Source organism: Lutzomyia longipalpis, chromosome 1 (genome assembly GCF_024334085.1).
Source record: "Lutzomyia longipalpis isolate SR_M1_2022 chromosome 1, ASM2433408v1".
Taxonomy (NCBI): domain Eukaryota; kingdom Metazoa; phylum Arthropoda; class Insecta; order Diptera; family Psychodidae; genus Lutzomyia; species Lutzomyia longipalpis.
The window spans coordinates 49,043,137-49,066,559 of NC_074707.1; the positions used below are offsets into that span (position 1 = coordinate 49,043,137).

At 34.0% G+C, this 23,423-nt stretch overlaps 1 protein-coding gene across 3 annotated transcripts in view; it reads left to right on the plus strand.

Moving 5' to 3' along the window:
* Positions 1-23,423, plus strand: part of LOC129787959 (CCR4-NOT transcription complex subunit 6-like) — a 116,232-nt gene that overhangs the window by 86,399 nt on the left and 6,410 nt on the right. For all 3 annotated transcript variants that reach the window (XM_055823849.1, XM_055823850.1, XM_055823851.1), the window contains exons 4-6: positions 18,670-18,738; positions 20,365-20,471; positions 20,556-20,761. In XM_055823849.1, the coding sequence (XP_055679824.1) occupies positions 18,670-18,738; positions 20,365-20,471; positions 20,556-20,761 (382 nt within the window). The remainder of the gene's footprint in view (positions 1-18,669; positions 18,739-20,364; positions 20,472-20,555; positions 20,762-23,423) is intronic.

The following is a 23,423-nucleotide window of genomic DNA, read 5'->3' on the forward strand; positions in this document are numbered from 1 at the left end:
TGTTAACGCCCATGTTTATCGTTGAAATTTATGCGCTTCAATGCAAATTGTAAAATTATTGTGGTAAGATTTTTATGTGATTGTCCTTCTTTTAATATTCCTTGCGGAGGTCTCTAAAAAGGAAAAGAGATATAAAATAATTGCAAATTCACAAAGCTATATAGAGTATCACTTTAGTATGGAAATTACAAAAGCAAAAGATACTCTAGGGCGTAAAATATGTACATATCTATGTGCACAATAGCTGTGGGGAAAGGATAGAGAGCAGGAGAAAAAAGTTGCACGTATAGATGAAACAATTCATTGATATAGGAGTTAATTACCTACCAACTGCCCATGATGTTGGGTAGTCTTCTCCATACCACGCGCAACAAATAGTAGGTACTCTTTGGTTGGCTCTCTCATTTAACCTGGAGGGAAGAATTTAACACTTGAAAGATGAAACGAGAAAATCACAAACATTGTGATTCCTCATTCTATGTTGCTAGCATAGCATCCCAGTATGTATTATATGTGGAATAAATCGCGCCAGTGTGTCTATTACGTTTATCGTGATTGTATATCAAAATGTGTGCGCACCCAGGGAGACGCAAGAAGAACATGTCAGATTGCAATAAATTCCCTTCGCATGGGTGTTAAAGGCGGCGGTTTGGTGCGCAAAGGCAAAAAGGATATTTTCTTCATCTCACAGCTTAAATTGCTCTGCTTGATTTTTCTCAACTACTCGTTAGTCAATGTGGAGATAAATTAAAATCTTTTCATGCACATGCTTATAAAATCATCTTTCAAGAAAAAAAAAACGTTTTCCTTTGACGAGGCGAGATTCTGAGTAAAATTATAATTTGTAACAATAAAGTCTTTCATCCAATATCGTCTAATTTTTTCATCTGATTATAGATTTTTGTTATAGATGAAAAGACGGTGATTTAGTGGTGAAATTTGTGGTTTAAGGGGTCACACAACTTGGGAAATACTGCGCGCAAATTAATATACTTTTTCGGTGAATGGGAACTTTGCTAATTTACAAAGTTTCGTGAATGTGCAATTACGCGGCAAAATGAACCAATTTATTGATTAAGTTTCAAAATTGGGCCAAATTCCCATTCACTGCGGTACATTCAATTTGTTAGTCATTAAATTCGAAGGTAGAACCATACAAATGAAGATACCTTTTCCTTATATAAAACTTTTTCGCGAAGTTCATAAAGATAGGTCAAATTGAAGCACGTGGTGTATATTGAGCGATGAAATTAATTAACTTTAAAAAACAATAAACCTCAAACTTTAATCTCTTCCAATTAGATTTTTATTAAAGAAGAAAACTACCGCCATCTGTTACTGGCAGCCCCCATTCAAAAGATCCAAAAGAGTATTATGTATGCTATCATACATATAGAAAAAACCATTGATGGGCTGAATTGTTCACAAGGAGTGTATAGAGAAAAATTTATGTGGCCAATTAACAATAAATAAAGTCATTTATTTCTGTTGGCTTCACTCTCAGGTATCTCACACTTTTCCTTTTTTTTTGCCATTCGCCACTTGTTGCACCACCACCTCCCAGCAGCCAGAAGTGTTCTTGGCGCAATGTATCAAACAGTTGTATCTCTCGGTGCAATTGTGCTGTAAGAATTAAGCGATAAAAGTCTCGCGATTTTAGAGTCTTAAAATTGCAAGAACAAAAAGAACCTGCAGACATATTCAATATGTCTCGCACTCATTCACATAACCACATGCAGCAATAAAAAGGTACATCGTAAAACATATGATAGGTAGCTTTATGTTGGTTTATAGTACAAACTGAATTGTAAACATCAGTTGTGGGAAATGTATAAAGGAAGAAAATGAAAGTTATAGTTGTACTGAACAAAGAATGACAATATTTGAATTCAGAAAATGAAATCTTATTTTTAAACTTAAGGCTTAAGCTTTGTTCGTTAAATTTAGTTTTACGTAACTCCCCAAAATAGCCTAATATAACTGACTATGAAAATTTTTTTATTATTAAATTTTATTACTTCCCTGCTCTTCCCGAAATGTTAATAGCTCTTCTTCTTTTTGAAGAGTTTTCTTTCTCAAAAACTTTGCAATAAGTCTCTGATCTTCAACAGTATTCCCTCCAGTAATAAGGCTTACTATGTAACCAACACTTAGGCCTGTTAGTACTCCAATTAGTCCGTAGTAGTTGAAGTTGATTTTAAAAAGCCAAAAAACATCATCTTGCGAATTATTTAGTGGTTTGGTAGATGAGCTGCTAATTGGTTGTGTTGTGTTGTATTGGCTCGTACAGCCATCAGTTCGAAAAGGCAAGAAAGGTTCAGATTTAACATTAAGGCTTCCAGTGATCATTATGAGAATGATTGCAAGTGATGCCACAGCCCCTGCTTGAGCTCCCTGAATAAAAATAAAAATAAATAAATAAATAAGAAAATTTTTAACTTAAGTTTATTAATCTAACCTTGCTATTGGTTTTAGGAATAAAAACTCCAAGAAAGAAGAGAGACAACAATGCGCAAGAACTGATTGCCATCACTTGAAAGGCAATCTGTGCTATTGTTCCCATTTTTTCGATGAAGAAAACTAATCCGATTTGCAGAATAGCTAAAATGAAGACAGTACTCTTCATTAGTCTTCCTGCGGTATTTTCCCTAATTCTTGGGAACTTTTGTTTTATAAAGTCTTCGTAGATAATTCCACTCATAGCATTTAGGTAGGATGATGCTGTTGATAGACTTGCTGAAAAAATGCCCGCAATGAAGATTCCGTTGAATCCGTTGAAGAGATAGGCCTTGTCTTGAATGAAATGCGGAAGAATCTGATCCACTCTCCTTATTATTCCTACAGTATATGGATCACATGTTTCGTAATTGGCGTATATGACAATACCTAAAGTCAGCGAAAGGCATACGAATATACTCCACATTATAACTTGTATCCAAACTGATATTTTCATTTTATTTGTATTTGAAAAGGAAAGAAATCTCTGAATATTCGTCTGATTTAATCCATATTGATAAATAGTTAGGAAGATGCCGGAAAATATATGACCCCAAAGTGATGATCTTGAGTTTATAATATTGGTACTGGAAAAAAAAATATTCATACATAGTTAGAAATCTATAAAAAAAATACTGGAACTTCATTACTTGGCAATCACGATTCTTCCTCCGCGACTAGCAGAATCAAAGACATTTTCAATTCCGTTTGTGGAATTAAGTCCAACAACTATAATGATTATCATGGAACCAAACATAAAGAGAAGTTGCACTACATCTGTCCAAATTACGGCTTTGAATCCCCCAATTGAGGTATATATAGCAGTTGTAACAGATAACACTATTATAGTTATTCGAGTGTCTAATCCACTAACACGTTGAAACGTAACTGCAGGAACGTAAATTATATAGGTCAAATAGATTACGCCACAAAATAGGTAGAATCCACTAGCAAGTAGTCTAACTCTTCGGTTGAACCTCAATTCAAAGTACTTGAACACTGAAGTTAATTGAAGTTCGGAGAAAATTGGTAAGAAAATACAAGAAACAACAATTCCCATTACTGCAGCTGTATATAAGAAAATCCAAATGTAGGTTCCATAGGCGTATACTTCTGAAACTAAACCAACACTTGCAGTTGCGGAAAGTGAAGTTGCGACAAGAGAACAGGAAACTGGGAAAAGCCCCATTTTTCTTCCACCCAGTAGATAGTCATCCACAGTCGTTACTGCTTTTCTAGTTTTGATTGCATAGTAAAGGCCTATCCCGGCTGACACTACAATCACAATAACAAATAGAATATAATCCAATTGATTAAACTTTCCTCGATCCACTAGATCCATTTTTATTTTTAACAAACTAATCCGTTCTCAACGAACACTGCAAGCCAAACTGGCCTTGTATGTCTGAAGCACGTTTTTAAATGCGTAATCATTGAGGAAAAAATATTCTTTTAAAGTTTATTGTTACTTTTTATTGATAAAACTTTTAATGAAACTTTTAGAGTTTAGTACTTCTACAATTCTCTTAATATCACCAAGAAAAAAACCAAGTCAACTCTGAAATTTTTGTGAGATGTCATGAAATATTAATCGTAACTCTACATATGATCATCCTTCATGTAAAGCACTATCAAACTTTTTTTTCATACAAAGTTTTAAGGAATTTTAAAAGAATCTACCGGTTTACTTCTAAATGAATTATGTTGAATAAAAAATTTTATTTGTTTAATTATTGCCTAAAGTTATAAATTAAATTTTTTGTGTAATAAAACTAACTTCTGACATTGTTATATAGTCATTGTATTATATATTAAGCACTGGACTTCTGTAAAAAGTGTTTTTTGGTGCAGATTTATGGAAGATGCTGAAAGTTTAATTTTGACGAAATCTCCTTCATAAAAAGTTAACTATTAATCATGCTTCTATATTGGATCTTAGATGCTCTTCTTCCTTTTGTTCATGTTTTTTCCTTAAAAACTTTGCAATAAGTCTCTGATCTTCAACTGTATTCCCTCCAGTAAGTAAGCTTACAATATAACCTACGCCTAGGCCAATAACTACTCCAATCAAACCGTAATAGTTAAAGTTGATCTTGAAAAGCCAAGATACATCGTCAACCGAAGGCTTAACGGTTGAATTGATGATACGTTGTGTTATGTTTCCTTGACTCAAGCAGCCATCCATCCGAAAAGGTAGAGTAGGTTCAGGTTTAACATCAAGACTTCCAATGATTAATGTAAGAATACATGCAAGTGAAGCTATTGCTCCTGCTTGAGCTCCCTAAATAAAATCAAGACTTATTGAATGAAAAATGATATAAACAAAAGATGATGAAACTAACCTTGCTATTGGACGTAGGAATGAATACTCCAAGAAAAAAGAGAGAAAGCAGTGCACAAGTACTCAGAGCAAGAATCTGAAATGTAATCTGCGCTATCGTTCCCATTTTCTCCACGAAGAAAACTAATCCAATTTGCAGGATAGCTAGGAAATAGACGATGCTTTTCATTATCCTACCTACATAATTTCCTTTAATCCGTGGGAATTTTCGTTTTATAAAATCCTCATAGATAATGCCACTCATAGCATTAAGGTAGGATGATGCTGTTGATAGACTAGCTGAGAAAATGCCCGCAATGAAGATTCCATTGAATCCGTTAAAGAGATAGGCCTTGTCTTGAATGAAATGTGGAACAATTTGGTCAATTCTGCGTATGATTCCTGCTGTAAATGGGTCACAGGTTTCATAGCTGGCGTACATAATAATCCCCAAAATTGGTGAAAGACACAGGTAGACACTCCACACAATAACTTGAATCCAAACTGATAATTTCATATTTCTTGAATTTGAACATGAAAGAAATCTCTGAATATTCGTCTGATTTAATCCATATTGGTAAATATTTGTTAAGACGCTGGAAAAGATATGACTCCAAAGTGCCGTTCTTGAATTTATTATATTAGTGCTGAAAGAAATAAAAAGAAGGGGCTTAGAGTTAAGAAAATAGTACCTATATAAACTTTTTCAATATACTTGGCAATTATGATTCTTCCTCCGCGATTGGCAGCATCGATGACATTGTCAATTCCATTAGCAGAATTTATACCAACAGTAATGATAATAATAGTTGAAACAAACATAAAAATAAGCTGTACCACATCTGTCCATATTACTGCCTTTAATCCACCAATTGAAGTGTATATAGCAGTAATAACTGATAAAACTATTATTGTTGCGTGGGTATCTAAACCACTAACTCGTTGAAAGGTTACAGCAGGAACATAAACTATATAGGATAAATTAATTATGCTACAAAATAGATAGAATCCACTAGCAAGTAGTCTAACTCTTCGGTTAAACCTCAATTCAAAGTACTTGAAGACAGAAGTTAATTTTAGTTCAGAAAAAATTGGTAAAAAAATCCACGACACTAAAATTCCCATAATAATAGCGTTATATACAAAAATCCATATATAGGTCCCATATGCATACACCTCAGCTGCCATGCCAACACTTGCGGTGGCTGATACTGAGGTAGCAACAAGAGAACAGGAAACTGGGAAAAGTCCCATCTTTCTTCCACCCAGTAGATAGTCATCTATTGTTATCACTTTTTTTCTTGACTTAATTGCATAGTAGAGACCTATGCTAACTGACATTAGAATCACAATCACAAATAGAACATAATCTAAAGCATAGAATTGCCCATGATCTTCTAGATCCATTTTTCTACTTAACAAACTAAACCGTTCTCAATGAATATTTAAAGAGAAACTAACCTGGTTTGTCTGAAGCGACTTATTAAATAGCTGGCCACGAATTCATATGGCAGCAATAAAACATTTATAGTTAGGCAGGTAGGTGTTTTTTTTTTTTAATAAAAAAGGGAAATGTAAAATGTTTAATTTTAAGTACAAAGTTTAATATTCTTCATTTAAAAATGAAAAACTGTTCAGATGTTAGATGTCGCTATTTTATAAAAGCTCCTTAGAACTGAAATTAAATTATTTTCAGTTTATTTTATCTATTCAGAATCTTTACAGCAGACATGTAGAATAATTATAAGGAGAGGTTAGCTTGTAAATTCTAGAGCACCCTCATATGTTTGCAACTCCTTCAGCAGGCAGGTACTGCAAATATGTCTAAGAGTTGTAAGATGTTTCTACACTTCTTGAGACAGTGAAAACACCTACCTCTACCATTTCTGCTTTTTTGCCCCGCACAAACCAATCGAAGTTCTTAAAAGAATGACAATTATCTCGAGATATTGAGAGTTGGGTGTTAAAGAAAATTCCTCAGTGTCTGGAGTTGTGGCAAAAGAGGAGGGAATCACTATCGCATAAATACTGACCTTTTGTTCAATAATAATATATCGATCGGACTGTGTTGAATTTAGCATTGTGCGTATTTACCAACAATCATCCACATGGGGGACATGTAGTAAAAAGAAAACAAAATGAAGTAGTAAGAATTCCATATTTGTCTACCTCTTGGCGGTGTGTGCACATTGATAAAGTAAACAGTTAATTATAACATTATATATTCATCTTCGTATACAACATAAGCTAAAGAGATGTTGGGTTCTTCTTTTCGAGAGAATCCACACGAGGAGGAGGTGGTTGATTCCACCATTCGGTATGATTGTGAAGAGGGTAAAGAAAGAAAAGTTAAAAGACACTGTGAAGCACTACATTCATTTATATGCTGCATAAATTGCTGTACAAAACGCGTTTTGTATGTTTAACAATGCAACCAACAACAACATTATGTATATTTTCCACCTTTATTGTTGTTTGAGCCAGGGGAAGGGGGGTAAAATAAGCGAAAAGCAATTGAAAGAGACAGTGAAATAAAAAGAAGACTAAATTCTTATTTCTCTCTACATTCAAATTGACTTCTTTCACGAGATTTTTATTTTAGGACTTCTCTATAATTTTGAGGGTTCTCTTTAATTTTCCGTAGGAACTTATCTACCTTTTTCAAATCTACTTTAAATTTCCAATGAAAAACATATAGTTTTATGTTCGAATTTGATTTTGAATTCTGATTTTGAATTTAAATTAAAAGGAAAACATAAATTTAGTATAGAACAAGAATTTGAATTACCTCATGCGGTATTTTTTTTTAAAGAAAGATCATTTGTGAAAATATACAAGCAAAGACTTCACTTTTGCTTATGAAATTTTATTATTATTTTATTATTATTTCAATGAAATTTTATTGTGATTGGACATTACTGATATTGAACGCATAATTCCATGGTAAATGGTATTTTAGTTGAATGCCCTGAAAGCTCAGTGAATCTTCCAAGTGTAACTTAAATTTATTATTATGCGCAGCCTCTTTCGTCACCGCACACACACATAATATTTTGCATTAAATTTTGCTAAACCTACCTACCTTCTTATCCTCAAGTAATAAAATTAAAAAAAAAGAGAAGTAATGGCGAATGCAAGGCGAAAAAGAAAAAATATTCATCTCCGTGGGAGATTTTCTGGGCTATTCTGCAATGTTAAATACACATCTCACAGTCAAGAACAGCGTACAGAAAAAAAAGAGATCTAAAGATGATCTTGTTTGTGGGTCTTTGTATAATACCACAAGACATGATCAGTGATCTTTCATTGATTGATCACATGGTAAGAGAGCTTGTGATCTCTTTGACGTGGTGATTAGCTTTAATATAAAAATGCAAAGACTTTTGACGATTAATTACAACGTGATGCTTCATAGTAAACTTCCTCATCAGAAGTTTCTCACACGAAGGTATCTCAATAAAAAGAAATCTGTTATCTTTAATAAGATGTTCAGACAAACAGATGTAGCTGATTTGGATGAAGATGAATAAATTTTACCAAAAACCTTATTCCCTATTCTGTGATAGTTGTAAAATGTCATTTCACATACGAGGAAAAGATTTAAATTGTGACAGAAATTCTCACAGAGCAAAAGGAAGGTTTTATTTAATATTTTATTTTAATTTAACATCTGGAGGCAATAGAAATTTTTCACTGCTGTGTGGTACATTGTGAATGAGATGAGATAATGTTAAATGTATGAGCGAGAGTCTCGTCTAAGGTGAAATGTTCAGCATTACCAAAATGAATTTTACCGATCAGTTTAATCTTGCGCGCGCGCGTGCATTTGGGTGCAGCCAAAGAGAAAATGTTAAGGGAAAGATCATTTAATTTTCTTCACTCTGGTGTACCAAACGATTTCACTGTCTGTACGTGTGGTATGTCTGTCTGGTAAAATGTTCAATGTAGTATAAAATATTTATGATTTGATATGCCACCCATTGAGAATTGGTGGTGCTGCCACAATAAATGCCCCGAACGTCCGAGATTTCAGTGCAAATTGCACGAGAGCGGAGAGAAACTTCATGGTGGCTGCTGGGCGAAGATGGAAAACCTCATAGTATAACAAGGTTTTTACTTCTCTGCGTCCCTCCTGCCTCCCCCTTCCCAACACCTTCTTCGCGCTATGTTGTGTATAAAAAAGATCAAGATAGATCTTCTAGATGTGTCAAGCGAACCACTCCTCAAAATTCTTTTTCTACCTCATTGCTCGCTTCCTCAAGAACACGGGAAGATCATCTGGTTGTTCTTTTATTTTTTTTCTGTGTGTTTGCCTCCTCACCATGTGAGAAGAGCACATGCAAATTTAAATGCTTCAACCCTCCTCATTCCACTTAATTCATCTTGATGCCTCCATGTATTACACATTTATTATATTGTGAACAGTCTAGGAACACTAATGAACAAGAGTATGATTTATATTGTTAAACGCAATAAATATCACTTGAGAGAGTCGTGATAATCCATACAAAACTCACGGCGGATTGCACACAAGACATAACAGAAGAAGAAAACATTTCCAACTGCTGATGATTATGAAGGCGGGAGGACATTTTTGCATGCTTCTTTCCTTCTTGTTGTATATTTTTTCCAACCACGTACTTTGTGTCCACTTTTGCTGCTGCTGAAGATTGCCGCACAAAAAGGCGAATTTATTAAAAAGTCCGCCGAGGCTTGACAGCAGCATATTTTTTGTTCATGAAGAATGCATTTTTTGACCATGACTTGGGAAGGTTCAACTTGAACTGTATGGATTTATTTTAATGAACTTCATAAGTTATTTTATATGATGAGTAAAGTTTATGTTTTCCTCTGTGAGAATTTATGCGGAAATTATTTTCAAAAAAATATTTAGAGGAGGATGGCCTGGATCAGTCAGACTTTTTGTTTGTGCTCTTAATTTGTTCTTAGAAGGGTTAGAAAGAAAAGAATTTATTAATTCTGTTAAATAAGCAAATTATTGTAAAAGAAATTTTTGGTAAAAACATTTTTGAATAAATTGGAAAATAATTCAATGCCGGACTACATGTTTCCGAAAGCGAAAGACATACTCCTATATTTTCCTTTTATCAGTTCTTATCTCTGAGCAACCAGAAATCAATACAAAATTAAGTAAAATGATTCAATGCTAAAAAAAATCATTGAATAAAAATCTCCAGAAAAAACTTTAATTTTCTCCATTATCTTGATAAATATTTCCTCATACAAAGCAATGTTTTTGCTCTTTCTCCCCTAAAATATGATTAATTTTATAGCAATACACAATGCAATTTATTAAGCAATTTAAACCCAATTCTTCAAGATTTATGACGCAATGTACAATGAAAAAAAATTCTCACAAAATTTGGTGACAATCAATATGATAAATTTTGTCAAATAAAAGTCTTCTTGTCCCAATTTTATTTTCCTCTTTCTTTCACATTACATTAATTTTATGATTCTTTTGTGCAATTCCGCGCGAACAAAAATTTCTGTCAGTTTCGCCACTTAAGAAGACAATCATGGGATTAAGAACGTGTTTCCATCACCTCTTAAATAGGATTACAAAGCGATCTTGGTCACTTTTGACGATTAATCATCCACTCAACATTATGTGTTCATACATACTTCTCTGTGTGCTCTTACGTCTTGTGGATGATTCATTGCATTAGACATGAGACCTCTTTGCATGGAATTTTCTTTTTGCCACACTAGAACAATTTTCCCATGAATTTTCCTGTCATTGATGCTTTAAAGGTGTATGTGGACACAGTGAAAAGCACGTGATGAATGTTTTTAGCAAATAAACTGTTAATTTGTCTTCAAAATAATAAAAAAAAATGAGGGTGTTGTTTTGAGGGAAATATTCCGCAAAAAGCGGCACACAATAAAATACATTGAACTTAAAATTTTATTACTTTTCAAAATACCTTCTGCGGATGAAGACGTTGAATGTCTTGAATGTAGAATTTTAACGGCCAGACACAAATTCCTTCTAAGAATAATAATAAAGCTTGCTGACATGGAAAGTAAGTGAAAATGATTCAAGTGTGCAATTTGGCTATAAAATTGGCGAATGGAGTAATAAAATCCTGACATAGTGTGTCTCTGTTGGGAATTCAAAAGAAGTAACAAACATCGCAGATTATGTGCCTTTGCGTTTGAATTGATGGAAATTCTCCGGAACCTTACTCTCATTTTACTCGTCACAACACTCTTTGGGTTTGGGTTGATTCTTCATAGCAAATGATGTACTTATTTATGCTAATTTTAATGGCTTCATTTGCAAATAAACCTACGGCGAGTATGGGGTAAAATAAAGCATTTAAAAAAGAATTGGTTAATAATTTAGTTTGTTTTGCATTGTAGGAATTTTAAATGCTTTTCTATTATTCTCATTAAATGTGTTCATTTATGGAAAAAGATTCCTCTTGTTCCTTCTAATGAATACAGTTCTTAGTTACCTCGGAAGCTGTATGTGTTTGCCCCATAAAAGAATATTATGTTCAAATAGCTCTTTTTTTATTTATAAATCTGCATTCATCCTCTGTCAATCTCCCCTATATTAAATTTGTCCACGATACTATTATACCTTCAACTTAAATTCTTCTCCCTTAGTACATTGTCATCTCTACATTGCAATATTGCGAATATTCCCTTCGTGTGATTGATTGATAAGAAAATATTAACTACATGCTCCCTTATAATGGAGCGTCTTCTCTCCGGGTTTCTCAGAAATTATCTCATTTTCTCCTTTTCCCTTAACATGCTGCGCGCAAAAGATTTTTGCAAATGATTAGTGACACATGGTGATTGTCTTGATGATTTGCCATGAAAAAGGGTGTGTTTAGCATGATTCCACAGATAAATAATTATTTTTCCCCATACTCTGAAGTTATGAGTGTGAAAGGGAAAGCTTATGCGTCTAAAATTGTCGTCAATCCCATTAAGCCATGTTCAACATATCTACCTTTTGCAAGTTTGCATCGTGTGTGGAGAGAAAAACAGAGAAATCTTCAATATAAGAAGCCGCGATTATTTAATGTTTTTTGCCATATCTTATAGAGGATCCTTGTTCAATGCAATACCCACCATTCATTTCCCATCATTTGTGTGTAGAAGAAACAAAAAAGAAAAATAATACTGTTGAAGGGGTACAAGTGATGGTCGCAGATGTCTCCTCTTCCCATATTCGCTCCCTCTATTACATGGCAATTAAATAAATGTTGTATTAGGTGTGGATTTTATTTATTTATTTAGTTTTATTAAAATAAAAAAAAACCTATTTACACAAATATGGAATTCTCCTCTAGTATGCATATTTGTTCGCATGTACCCATATCTTGCTGATTTTTATGTAAATTAATCATAATTTACACAGCATGTGCAATGAATCACCATAATGGTAACTTTGTGGAAATGCAACTTGCGGCTGAAATGCGGAAAATATGTTATGTGGAGAGAAGAAAAGGAATTTATCTCAACATTGCAATCTAGAGTAGACCTATAGAGTAAGGAAAACACAGTAAGAAGAATTTTTATGGCTCCATTGAACATTATTTAAATTAAATACTCAACTCTATATTTCTTCTATTTCACCACACACAAAAAAAGGATGAGTTCTCTTGTGGAGTTGTTAAAATGCAAATTTTATTGCTATTTCAAATACAATTTTCACTCTGCCACATGTAAATTAATTTTCAATGCAAAGTATTGTCGTCATAATCACTTTTTAAAAATTATATTCATTACATTAGTCCACAAATGGTCTGTGGCGCGAGACAAAAACTATATACTCATTTGGTTTTACTTTACTCCATTGTGAACTTCATATTTATTTATCCTTGGGGGGAGATTTAAGGGGAAAATCAGTAACAGAATATTGGGTGAAATTCACTAATCAGACAGACTTAGAGATTCCTTAAGAAAGTCTAAAGTTTTTTTTTTTTTAAATTCTTCATGTTTTCTTAAGGATTTAAGTATTCATGAGTTTTCTTAAGATTCTCTAATTTCTGCGCAAAAATTTAAGATTCTTAAATTTCTTATAGCCAAACTTGAGATAGGTATCTTAAGTAAATCGAGCAAAAAAACAGATTTTTTGATAATTTTTATGAATTTCTTTGCCTGAAGAAGATCAAAAAAATTTCGAAGAATATTCATTTAGCTTTATTTAGCCTAAGTGAAGGAATCTTAAGTTTCGGTTAAGAAAACTTCAAAATCTTAAATTTTTCATAGGTAATCTTAAGTTTTTCTTTAGGAATATTGTTTGACTAGTGAATTTCATCCGTTATATTCCTTTTCGTTTATTTTCTTTATTTTTTCCACTATTATATATTTACAATTCATTTTCTTGTCTTTATTTGTAGTACCGCTGGTACTAACTGTCATGGTATAGGACAGATTGGCTTATATGTGTGGGGTTGGCGGGAGTCTTCTTAAGGTGACTCTCTCTCCCAACCACCCTAGTACGGTTGGCTCAATTGCTCGTGGGCCATGGGGTCGTACGGACGGACCCACCCCATAAGTCTGAATCGTAGTACCTGGCAATGACAATTGGTATCTCATTGTCAGGTATTTTACATATTTACCTTTCTTTGATATACTATTTTAGCAAAGCGGTCAAGACACTTGCCTTTCACCTAAAAGACCCGGGTTCGAATACCAACAATTTCTTTAAAAAGTTATGCTAATAAAATTTTTTATGCTGCCCAAAACTTTTTTCCCACGATTTACCAACCTCTCGAGGTGAGAAATGTTTCGTAAAAAAATGTGCACAGATCTCACAGATGAAATGGTAATATATACCCCTGAATGAGGAGACAAAGAAGCAAAACAAATTGCAAAAATTCAAGTTGAAGGTAAAAGAGCGCCAAAGAGGATTTAAGAGTAAAAAAAAGAAACGAGGTATTCAATTAACACTCTCGTTGTCTCGTTTATTGCGCGCACTTTTTGTTTACGAGTGGAGTGTATATTTGCTGAATTCCGCGTATTATTATTGCTTGTTGGGGGTCGCGATGTTGCGATTGCAGTCATTACTGAACTTGAGATGCGCTTGATTGGCTCACGCGGTTGTGGAAAAATGAATTAGCAACGAGCACAACCAGAGTGGATAGTGAGAGTCCGCAAATTGGTAATTAGCAATTGGCATAAGTAATTATTATATTGTCAGCAATGCCGATGCATGTGAGATGTGTCGGACAAATACGCAAAGAGTGAGAGATGGAAGGGAAAAGGAATACAAGGAGGATGCGGTGAGGGGCCTATTGGAGAGACGAGGATGAAGCTTAACTTCTTGTGAGAGACGATAATCAGTGATTTCCTCGAGCTATGCATTCATTTATATGCTATTTGCAATGAGATCTTGTGGCTCACGTTTGATTGCTGCGGTGGCTTCTGCTCCACGGTTGTACCACCAGAAGCTCCGCACGCAGTTGCTGCCTTTGCGATGACGATGATTGATTTGTATTGTATATGATAGTTAGCATCATAAGAGCATATAGGAATGTACAAGAGAAGAACCACGCAGATGTGGAAATATATTGCATGCAATTGTCAAGACAAAATGTACACATCACTTGCATTCCCTTTGCCATGCCATCATCTTTTAAAATCCATTGCAAATCCCATGCGTACACGAGTGGATTGCAATTGCAAATAATACGTCTTGATCAGACCGCGGACACTTCTATTTAGCCTTTTAGATACCTTATTATACCCCTCGTTCACTCTATATTTACCACCATGTCTCTATGTGAGGGCATGCGAAAGAGAATGAGGCCTATGTGCTGTGAAATTGAGAATCAATGCAAATAGCAAAAAACTTTACCACACCAACAAAATACATATACAGATAGGAAATCAATATTAAATGGTTATTCAAGAGCAAACGAAATGGATGCAAATGGAAAATAATCTCTATGCAATTTCAAATTTCTAGAACTAGATGAAGGAGGTGGTTAAAGAAGAAGAAATAAACTGCAAATATAAAAATTAAATATAGTATGGATGGAACAGTATAAAGCGAAAGAACGGTAAGTAAAACTTACAGGCTGTGATTCTTTCTTTGTCAATGAAATGTGAAGATGGCAGAAAATTGAGGATGGGCAAATTTTGAGGAGAGACTTACTCGCGAGCCGAATCACAGCCAACGCGCTGAAATTTTGAAGAAAGTCTGAATCGTAGAGGGCGTTGGCTGTGATTCGGCTCACGAGTAAGTCTCTCCTCAAAATTTGCCCATCCTCAATTTTCTGCCATCTTCACATTTCATTGACAAAGAAAGAATCACAGCCTGTAAGTTTTACTTACCGTTCTTTCGCTTTATACTGTTCCATCCATACTATATTTAATTTTTATATTTGCAGTTTATATATCTTTATCTTTGAATTTTTATATGTATATATAATGTATATATCTATGCATTTATATATATTTTACTTTACTTTTATATCTATATGTGTATATATATAAAACACATATGGTCTTATGCAACTCAAGATATGACATGTTAACTTTAAAACGCGATATCTCCGGAACGGTTACATAGATTTTCTTCATTTTTGGCATGATGAAAGATATTATAGCCAGCTATAACATATCAAAATTTGAAGCAATTCTATAAAGCCGTTCTCGAGATATTCATCGAAAACTCATCGAAAATTTTGTTTTCGATTTTAGCGCCACTTGCGGTCATTTTTGGAACTTGCGATGTTCCGAGCAGTTGTAGGGCGCGTTAATATCTTTCATTTGAGCCCGAGTTGATCAAAATCGGTCAAGCCGTTCTCGAGTTATGGCCGATTTTCGATGAAAAATTGTGGCGGCCATATTGACTAAACGGCTTGACCGATTTTCAAAAATGAGGTATCGTTGGAAAGGTATTGATGGCCCCTACAACATATAAAAATTTCGGATTTTTAGCTATTACAGGGGCTGAGATATAGCGAAAACAAAATTTTGAGGTTATTCAAAATGGCGGACGGAGGGGTGGGGTGTCGGATTTGACTTCATAATCGGATGTCTTCCACCTGATATATGAACTTTGCCGTTGACCGCAAGTCTCTATCTATTACCGTTCTCTTGTAATTTAGCGAAAGGTTCCGGACGGCCGGACGGACGGACGGCCGGACGGAACAATTTTTGGCGCATACGTTTTTTGGAATGTAGGGACCCTAATTCGTGCTCATCCCAAGTTTGAGCCCGATCTGACGACTTTGCATTTTAGAGTGTACACAGAAGCTGTGCTTCTTTGAAGAAAGAATCACAGCTAAAAAATCAAGCAGTTCTCCTTCTTATTAATTCGATTTTCATAAAACTTTCACTTTGTGTGTGTAGCTTCTCTTTAGCTTCTTAAAGGAGGTATAGGTAGGTAGTAAACGAAATAAATGCTTGAATGAATGAGAAATCAGAAGGAGGGATCTCTAAACTGGTGCAGTTAAATGCGATAGATTTAATTGAACTTGCTCTAATTGACTTGTGAAGTCATTAAATATAGAAACTAAATTAAACTCAATTACTATGGGTGGGCAAAATTCTCTCTTTTCATCTCTAGCTAAAGAAGAGAATTAGGATCTTGGTGGGGATATTAACCTTCAGGGAAAATTTAGTAATAAAATCTAAATGGATATTTGAAAAATAACCATAAGCAAATTATCTGCATTCTTTTATAATTTGTTAGAAGAATCATTAGATTTGAGTGTAAAAGTTCAGACTAATTTTCCTGTCAGATGGTACAATTTAATGGCATATCGAGGGCTGCATTGTAAAACCGGCTAAGTCGGTATGAGCTCCGAACCGACTTAGCCGGTTTTACAATGCAGCCCTCGATATGCGTTTTGATTGACTTCCGCAATAAACTAAAATTAAAATATTTCTTAAATGATCTTGAGAAAATGAAGAGTTTAAGATTAGTTTGATTAGTTAATGTTGAACCCTTAATAGTCACCATCTTTCAATTCAAATTGAGTCCATCTAATTACGACGCCAAAAGAGAATTTTTGTGACTCAAATCCCTTATGATGACTCAGATTTTGCCTTATGCAGACTCAGCCTTTACCTAATATTGACTCAATTTTTAACTAATTTTGACTCAACTATTGCCTAATAATGACCCTGTTTTTAACTTATCTGTACGTTAAAAATGAACGTTAAAAAATATAAGACATTGAAATATGCGCTCTTTTTATCACCTTATTTATTCTGTAGATGCTGTCAGAGTACTTTTCTCAGTCAGAACGTATTTTTTGGCCTCTTTAGCGGGAATTTGGTGTATTGGTAACTTGAAAAAACTATTAAATTCATAAAAATTTAGAAAAATAAAATGTTTCACATTTCGGTCTACATATGACCCAAAAAACGCGAAAAGGTTAAACAAACAGTATCTTACTAATGGAGTTTTAATATAGAAAAATGTGGAATTCTAATAGTGTTTGCTCAAAGCCTGACATTTGCTTCAAACTTATCTTTTAAAGTTCTTCCTTTTGTTTGTTTTGTTCATAGAATCTCTCCCTTAAAAATGAAAGGAATTTTTCTAAATTTATTTTCTAAATTATTATTCTAACACTCTTTCCTGAAGAACTACTTCAAAAATCGATAAAACAAGGAATTCCTTTAAAATTTCCAATATGAAGCAACCACAAAAAAATATTTCTTAATTTCCAGGTATGTGCCCTACATTTTAAATTGAAATTCATTTAGACAGACAATATGTAGGCATATCATTTGAAGATCAGTAGATCATTTTTCTGCAACTTCATGCTCTTATTGGCATTATGCTGTGAGGAATATATTCTTCGGTTTGATTCTCAATTTCAATCATTCATCCCAATAGCTAATCAAACGAAACTCCCGGCATTTGATCGTGTCGGTGATTCCCTTTTATGGGTAAATGAATAAAAATGGCACGACTAATTCTTTCGCCGCATATCACTTTACATCTTGCGATGCTTGGAAATCATTCTCATTCTATTATGAAATATGTCGGCGAAGTGCCTCGTGCTTATATGGATGAAGTGCGAAAGAAGATGAAATTGCTTTAGATTGCTTCAGTGTGGCGTCTGTGGGTGAATGGGAGGAGGTGGACGGAGGAGTAAGGAGGAAGAGAAAAATGAAAAAAAAAAGGAACAAAATGCGGTAGATTTTACTTGGGTAAAAAGAGAAGAGATGGGGATTGAAATGTGGTGGATTGTAAAATAAATTTGTTTGCACAGATCAATAACCATGACCCTTATGTCGATTCACGATCATGTTGCACGTCGTATCAATTGTTGCTCGTCAGCATGTTCAACAATGGTTTTGGCGCATCGTTTTCTTTCTCATCTTCGCATTGCTATGTACATACATATGCGAGCTATGTGGTGCACTCTTGATGTGCCCCCCATTAGCCTCCCACCCTTCCTTGCTTTTTAGTTCGCTTCTCACTTCTCCTTTTGATATTTGACTCTTTGGTTATGCGCGGCAAAAGTGATCTTGTTATTTTCCATGTAATATGAGAAGTCTCCCCGCTTTTATTTATTTTTTTTTACCCATGCTTCTCCAACCAACTTCTTCGGGGATTTTGTTTACTCTGTGGTATTACTAATGAGCCCTATTTGTATAAATACTGTGCAACCGTGAAAGAAGAAGGAGAGGAGAGAGCATAAAAGGGGAACTATACAAACGATGGGTCTTCTGGGTTATTTACACATCGTTGGAGAAAAAGCTCCTCCACTTTACGCGTTTTTGCTCCAAACTTTTGCGAATTTTTATGCTCAAAAATCTCATGCAACAACTTTAAAAAATTTTTTTTTCCACTTACAAGAATTAGTCAAAATAAATAATAATTTTCCTTTTTCTCTTTGCAGTTAGTACAGGACCTCCGCCACAACGTCCATGGATTCCATTAGCTCGTCCTAATCGTTCTCGACCAGCATGTAAGATTTTTTTCTAATCTTTTTTTAATTGAATATTCTTTCCTCGCACATCGACATTATGTTATCGCAGCCCTCTGATCTAATATTCGTCAATTAATTAATGCAAATTGCAAAAAAGGGAACTCTCTGTGCGCTTGTTAAACTCTTAAATCTTTTTTTTCTTCTTCTTCTTTTTCGTAGTTATCACTTTTTCCCATCTTCTCCCCATAGAATAGCCGCGAGATCTTGCGCCACAAGATATTACTCTCCATCTATTTGCAAACATAATACATAAATGTTAAAGGAGAGAACGCAGGAAACATTTTGAATGAAAATTATATGCATTTAATCTCAGTTTATATGATAATTTTTTCTCGCAACATAAATGCACAAATTACGGATATTTTCTCTATACTAACTCTCACCTTAGATTGCTTTTTATAGGTGCCCGTGCACAGTTTAAAAAAAAAAACTTAAAAGAGACATTATTTTCTAAAGAATTTTAATTAAATTACTCTATTTGCCAATGAAAGAACAAATTACTTTTTTTTCCCAACAAATTGCTCACTGACATTGATATTATCCACAACATGAGAGAAAATGTTTCCTTTTGATTATAAAGATTAAATTTTCTTTTAACTACCAACTGTGAAAATTATAATACTAGTTAGGGATGAATAAATTCAAATATTATTATTTTAATTGGAGCAAAATTGTAAGCATTGAATTTAATTACTTGCAGTGTGTGAGATTTGAAAAACAAATTACATATAATTTTCTTGGTTGAATTAATTAATTTTCCTTATTTTTCTGCTTTTCTTTTCTTCTTTGAAAATTAGATTAGAGATATGATATGCTAATTTAGGGAGCACACTGAGAAAGAAAATAAATTTTTACTGCAGAAGGGGTTAAAAATGTAGAGAATACTTAACCCCTTGACTTCAAGATTTTTTTTTAATTCAAGCTTAATCTGATGGCTAAATTTTTATAAAATAATCCGAAAAATCCTTTATAGATGAAGACAAAATCTTAAAGAAAAAAAAAACATTATTATCCACTCTAGCTTAATCAGTTTAATACACTGTTGCGATTATCCAAATTAGTATCTAATAGTTAATGTGAAAGAATTCTTAATAGCACCGCACGTTCAAAAATTGGCCAATCTTCTACTCTATGTTGTGCTTCTTTCTGACTTCTTACCGGCCTACATCTCACTCGTAGATAAATCTCTTCAGTAGCAATTTATAACGCACAAGTCCACCTCAACTTTGTTGCCACAGCAGCCAGCAGCAGCGCATCTCTGTGGTGTTGGTGGACTCTGTGAGAGAGTCATCACCGTAAACAAAGTGATAAGATGTCGGGTGGATAGATTACTTTTAAGAAGCCTACATATGTGGCAAAGAGTAGAGAAAGAAGTAAGAGAATTTGTGTCGCGCATTGAGAGTCTCCCAATTAACCTTTAATCGAGTGGTCAGTAAATTTTATACTTCTCTAACGTTTAAAATTTATTGTAATGAATAATATATTTTAACATGCGTCCCCCTCTGTCTTATTCCTTGCTCAATTGACTTGTCTAACGAGGCAAATTTCTCTGCAAAATCATTTTGTGTATATTTGCCATTTCTGTAAAACTTTCCTCCGGCGCAGGTATATTCACCGTAATGTGCTACAACGTCCTCTGCGATAAATACGCAACGAGACAAATGTATGGCTATTGCCAGAGTTGGGCACTCGCATGGGAGTATCGGAAAAAGGTAAAAGGAAGAACAAATTAAAACAAATTAATTTGGAAAATTCTTTACGAAAACTTTTACATTTCTTCCTCTTTAAATTTTTAGGCAATTCTTGATGAGATTCGTCACTATTCTGCCGACATAATCAGCCTGCAGGAAGTGGAGACGGATCAATTTTACAACTTCTTCAAGCCTGAACTCAAAAATGACGGCTACGAAGGAATCTTCTCGCCAAAATCACGCGCCAAAACGATGGCGGAAAATGAGAGGAAGTACGTCGATGGATGTGCTATCTTCTTCCGAGCATCAAGGTGAGATTTTAATTTTTTTTTATCACTCTTTCGTCTTTTCCCCACACACACATCTTGCTAATCAATCATAAGGAGAGAAGGTCCATGATAAATTACTTCTTTCACACAAGCGATGCTTTATAGAGATTTTACTTTTACACCTTGTACCCAAAGAATGTCTCTATGTTGTCAAAATCTCGGTAGAATGAGAAGAGATTTTTTCTTTGATTTAGATTTATGATTTTTGAGAAGAATCTTGGGGGGTTGAGAAGTTTTTTTCGTGATTTATCAAAGAATCTATTTAAGCTTTTTGTCTTTAAAATAATTAATACCGATTTACAGCCCTTTTTTTTCTTTAATGATAAGAAAATTCTATTTGTCACAGTATTCTTAAACATGCTATTCTTAACCGAATCAGCTCATTTAATTTCTTTTTAAATTATTATTATTTAACCCCTTCTATCTATTTAACTCATTTCATGTTGTGTTAACTGCTCTTCTTCCCTTTGTAAACGTTTCTTTCTTAAAAATTTTGCAATAAGTTTTTGGTCCTTAACAGTATAGCCTCCAGTGAGTAGGCTCACTATGTATCCAACACCTACGCCTGCAACTACCCCAATTATACCGTAGTAGTTGTAATTGATCTTGAACAGCCAAGAAACGTCGTTATTCTCCTCAATTAAAGGTTTAACAGTTGAATTGACGCTAAATTCTGTTATGTTGTATTGGTTTAAGCAGCCATCAGTCCGAAAAGGTAGAGAAGGTTCAGGTTTAACATTAAGACTTCCAATAATAAGGATAAGAACACAAACAAAGGCTGCCAATCCTCCTGCTTGTGCTCCCTAAAACGGATTTCAAGAAAACATTAAAATTTATTATGTTTAAACATAAATTGATGCAACTAACCTTGCTATTAGCCTTAGGAATGAAAATTCCAAGAAAGAAGAGTGAAAGCAGTGCACATGTACTGATAGAAACGATTTGAAATGCAATCTGCATCATTGTCCCCATTTTCTCAATAAAGAAAACTAATCCAATTTGTAGAAGAGCCAAAACTAAGACAGTGTTCTTCAGAATATTTTCAACATAATTTTCTTTTAAATTTGGAAACTTTTGTCGTATAAAATCCTCATAGATTATCCCAGTTAGAGCATTTAGGTAGGATGATGCTGTTGATAGACTAGCTGAGAAAATGCCCGCAATGAAGATTCCATTGAATCCTTTAAAGAGATAGGCCTTGTCTTGAATGAAATGTGGAACAATTTGGTCAATTCTGCGTATGATTCCAGCTTTAAATGGGTCACAGGTTTCGTAATTCGCGTATATAATAATTCCCAAAAATACCGAAAGAAGTAGGAAAATATTCCAGAAGACAACGAGAATCCAAACTGATAATTTCATATTTCTTGAATTTGAGCAAGAGAGAAATCTCTGGATATTCGTTTGATTTAAACCATTCTGGTAGATTCCAATTAAGACGCTAGAGAAAATATGACTCCAAAATGATGATCTTGAGTTTATTTTATTTGTACTAAAAAGAAAAATTAAATTAAATTAGATAAAACGTCAAAAAAAAAAGATAAAAAATTCAAAAATACTTAGCAATGATGATTCTTCCTCCGCGATTGGCTGCATTAAAGACATTCTCAATTCCATTTGCAGAATAAATTCCAACATATATAATAATAATCATAGAACCAAACATAAAGAGAAGTTGCACTACGTCTGTCCATATTACGGCCTTAAATCCTCCAATTGACGTATATAGAGCCGTAATGACTGAGAGAATAATCATCATTGCGTGAGTGTTTAATCCACTGACACGTTGAAAGGTCACAGCAGGAACATAAACTATGTAGGACAAATGGATTATGCTACTAAACAAATATAATCCACTAGCAAGCAATTTAACTCTACGACTAAACCTCAATTCAAAGTACTTGAACACAGAAGTTAATTTTAGTTCGGAAAAAATTGGTAAAAAAATCCACGACACTAAAATTCCCATTATCACCGAGTTATACAGAAAAATCCACATATAGGTCCCATAAGCATAAACTTCTGCTGTAATGCCAATAGAAGCATTTGCTGAAACGGCAGTTGCGACGAGAGAACAGGAAACTGGGAAAAGTTCCATTTTTCTTCCACCCAGTAGATAATCGTCCACAGTTGTTGCCTTTTTCTCTGACTTGATTGCATAGTAGAGACCAATGCTAACTGACACTAGAATCACAATCACAAATAGAACATAATCTAAAGCATAGAATTGCCCATGATCTTCTAGATCCATTTTCATGCTTAAGAAATTGAATCGTTCTCAATGAATGTTTAAAGAGAAACTAACTTGGTTTGTCTGAAGTGACTACCTCTGTACTAAAATTATTATGCTTCTTTTTGTTATTATATAAAACTTAAATTTTAGCAAAAAAAATTCAGGGAATCATTAAAGAGACAAATTTTTAAATAAAAAGATGTTTTATTATGTAAATAAAGTTAAGCATTGAGATGCTTGTTAAAGCTACAAAAAGTTTGTTTTTAGCCAGATTTCATTCTTATGCAGAAAAAGATTCTAAACTGTTGGTTCAGAGAAGATTCTTTAATTTTTCTTTTATTTTTCTCTTTCGTGGCTTGATTTGGATTCCATATGGGAATTAATCCAGTCTGATGTCCCAGGAGCTCTCCA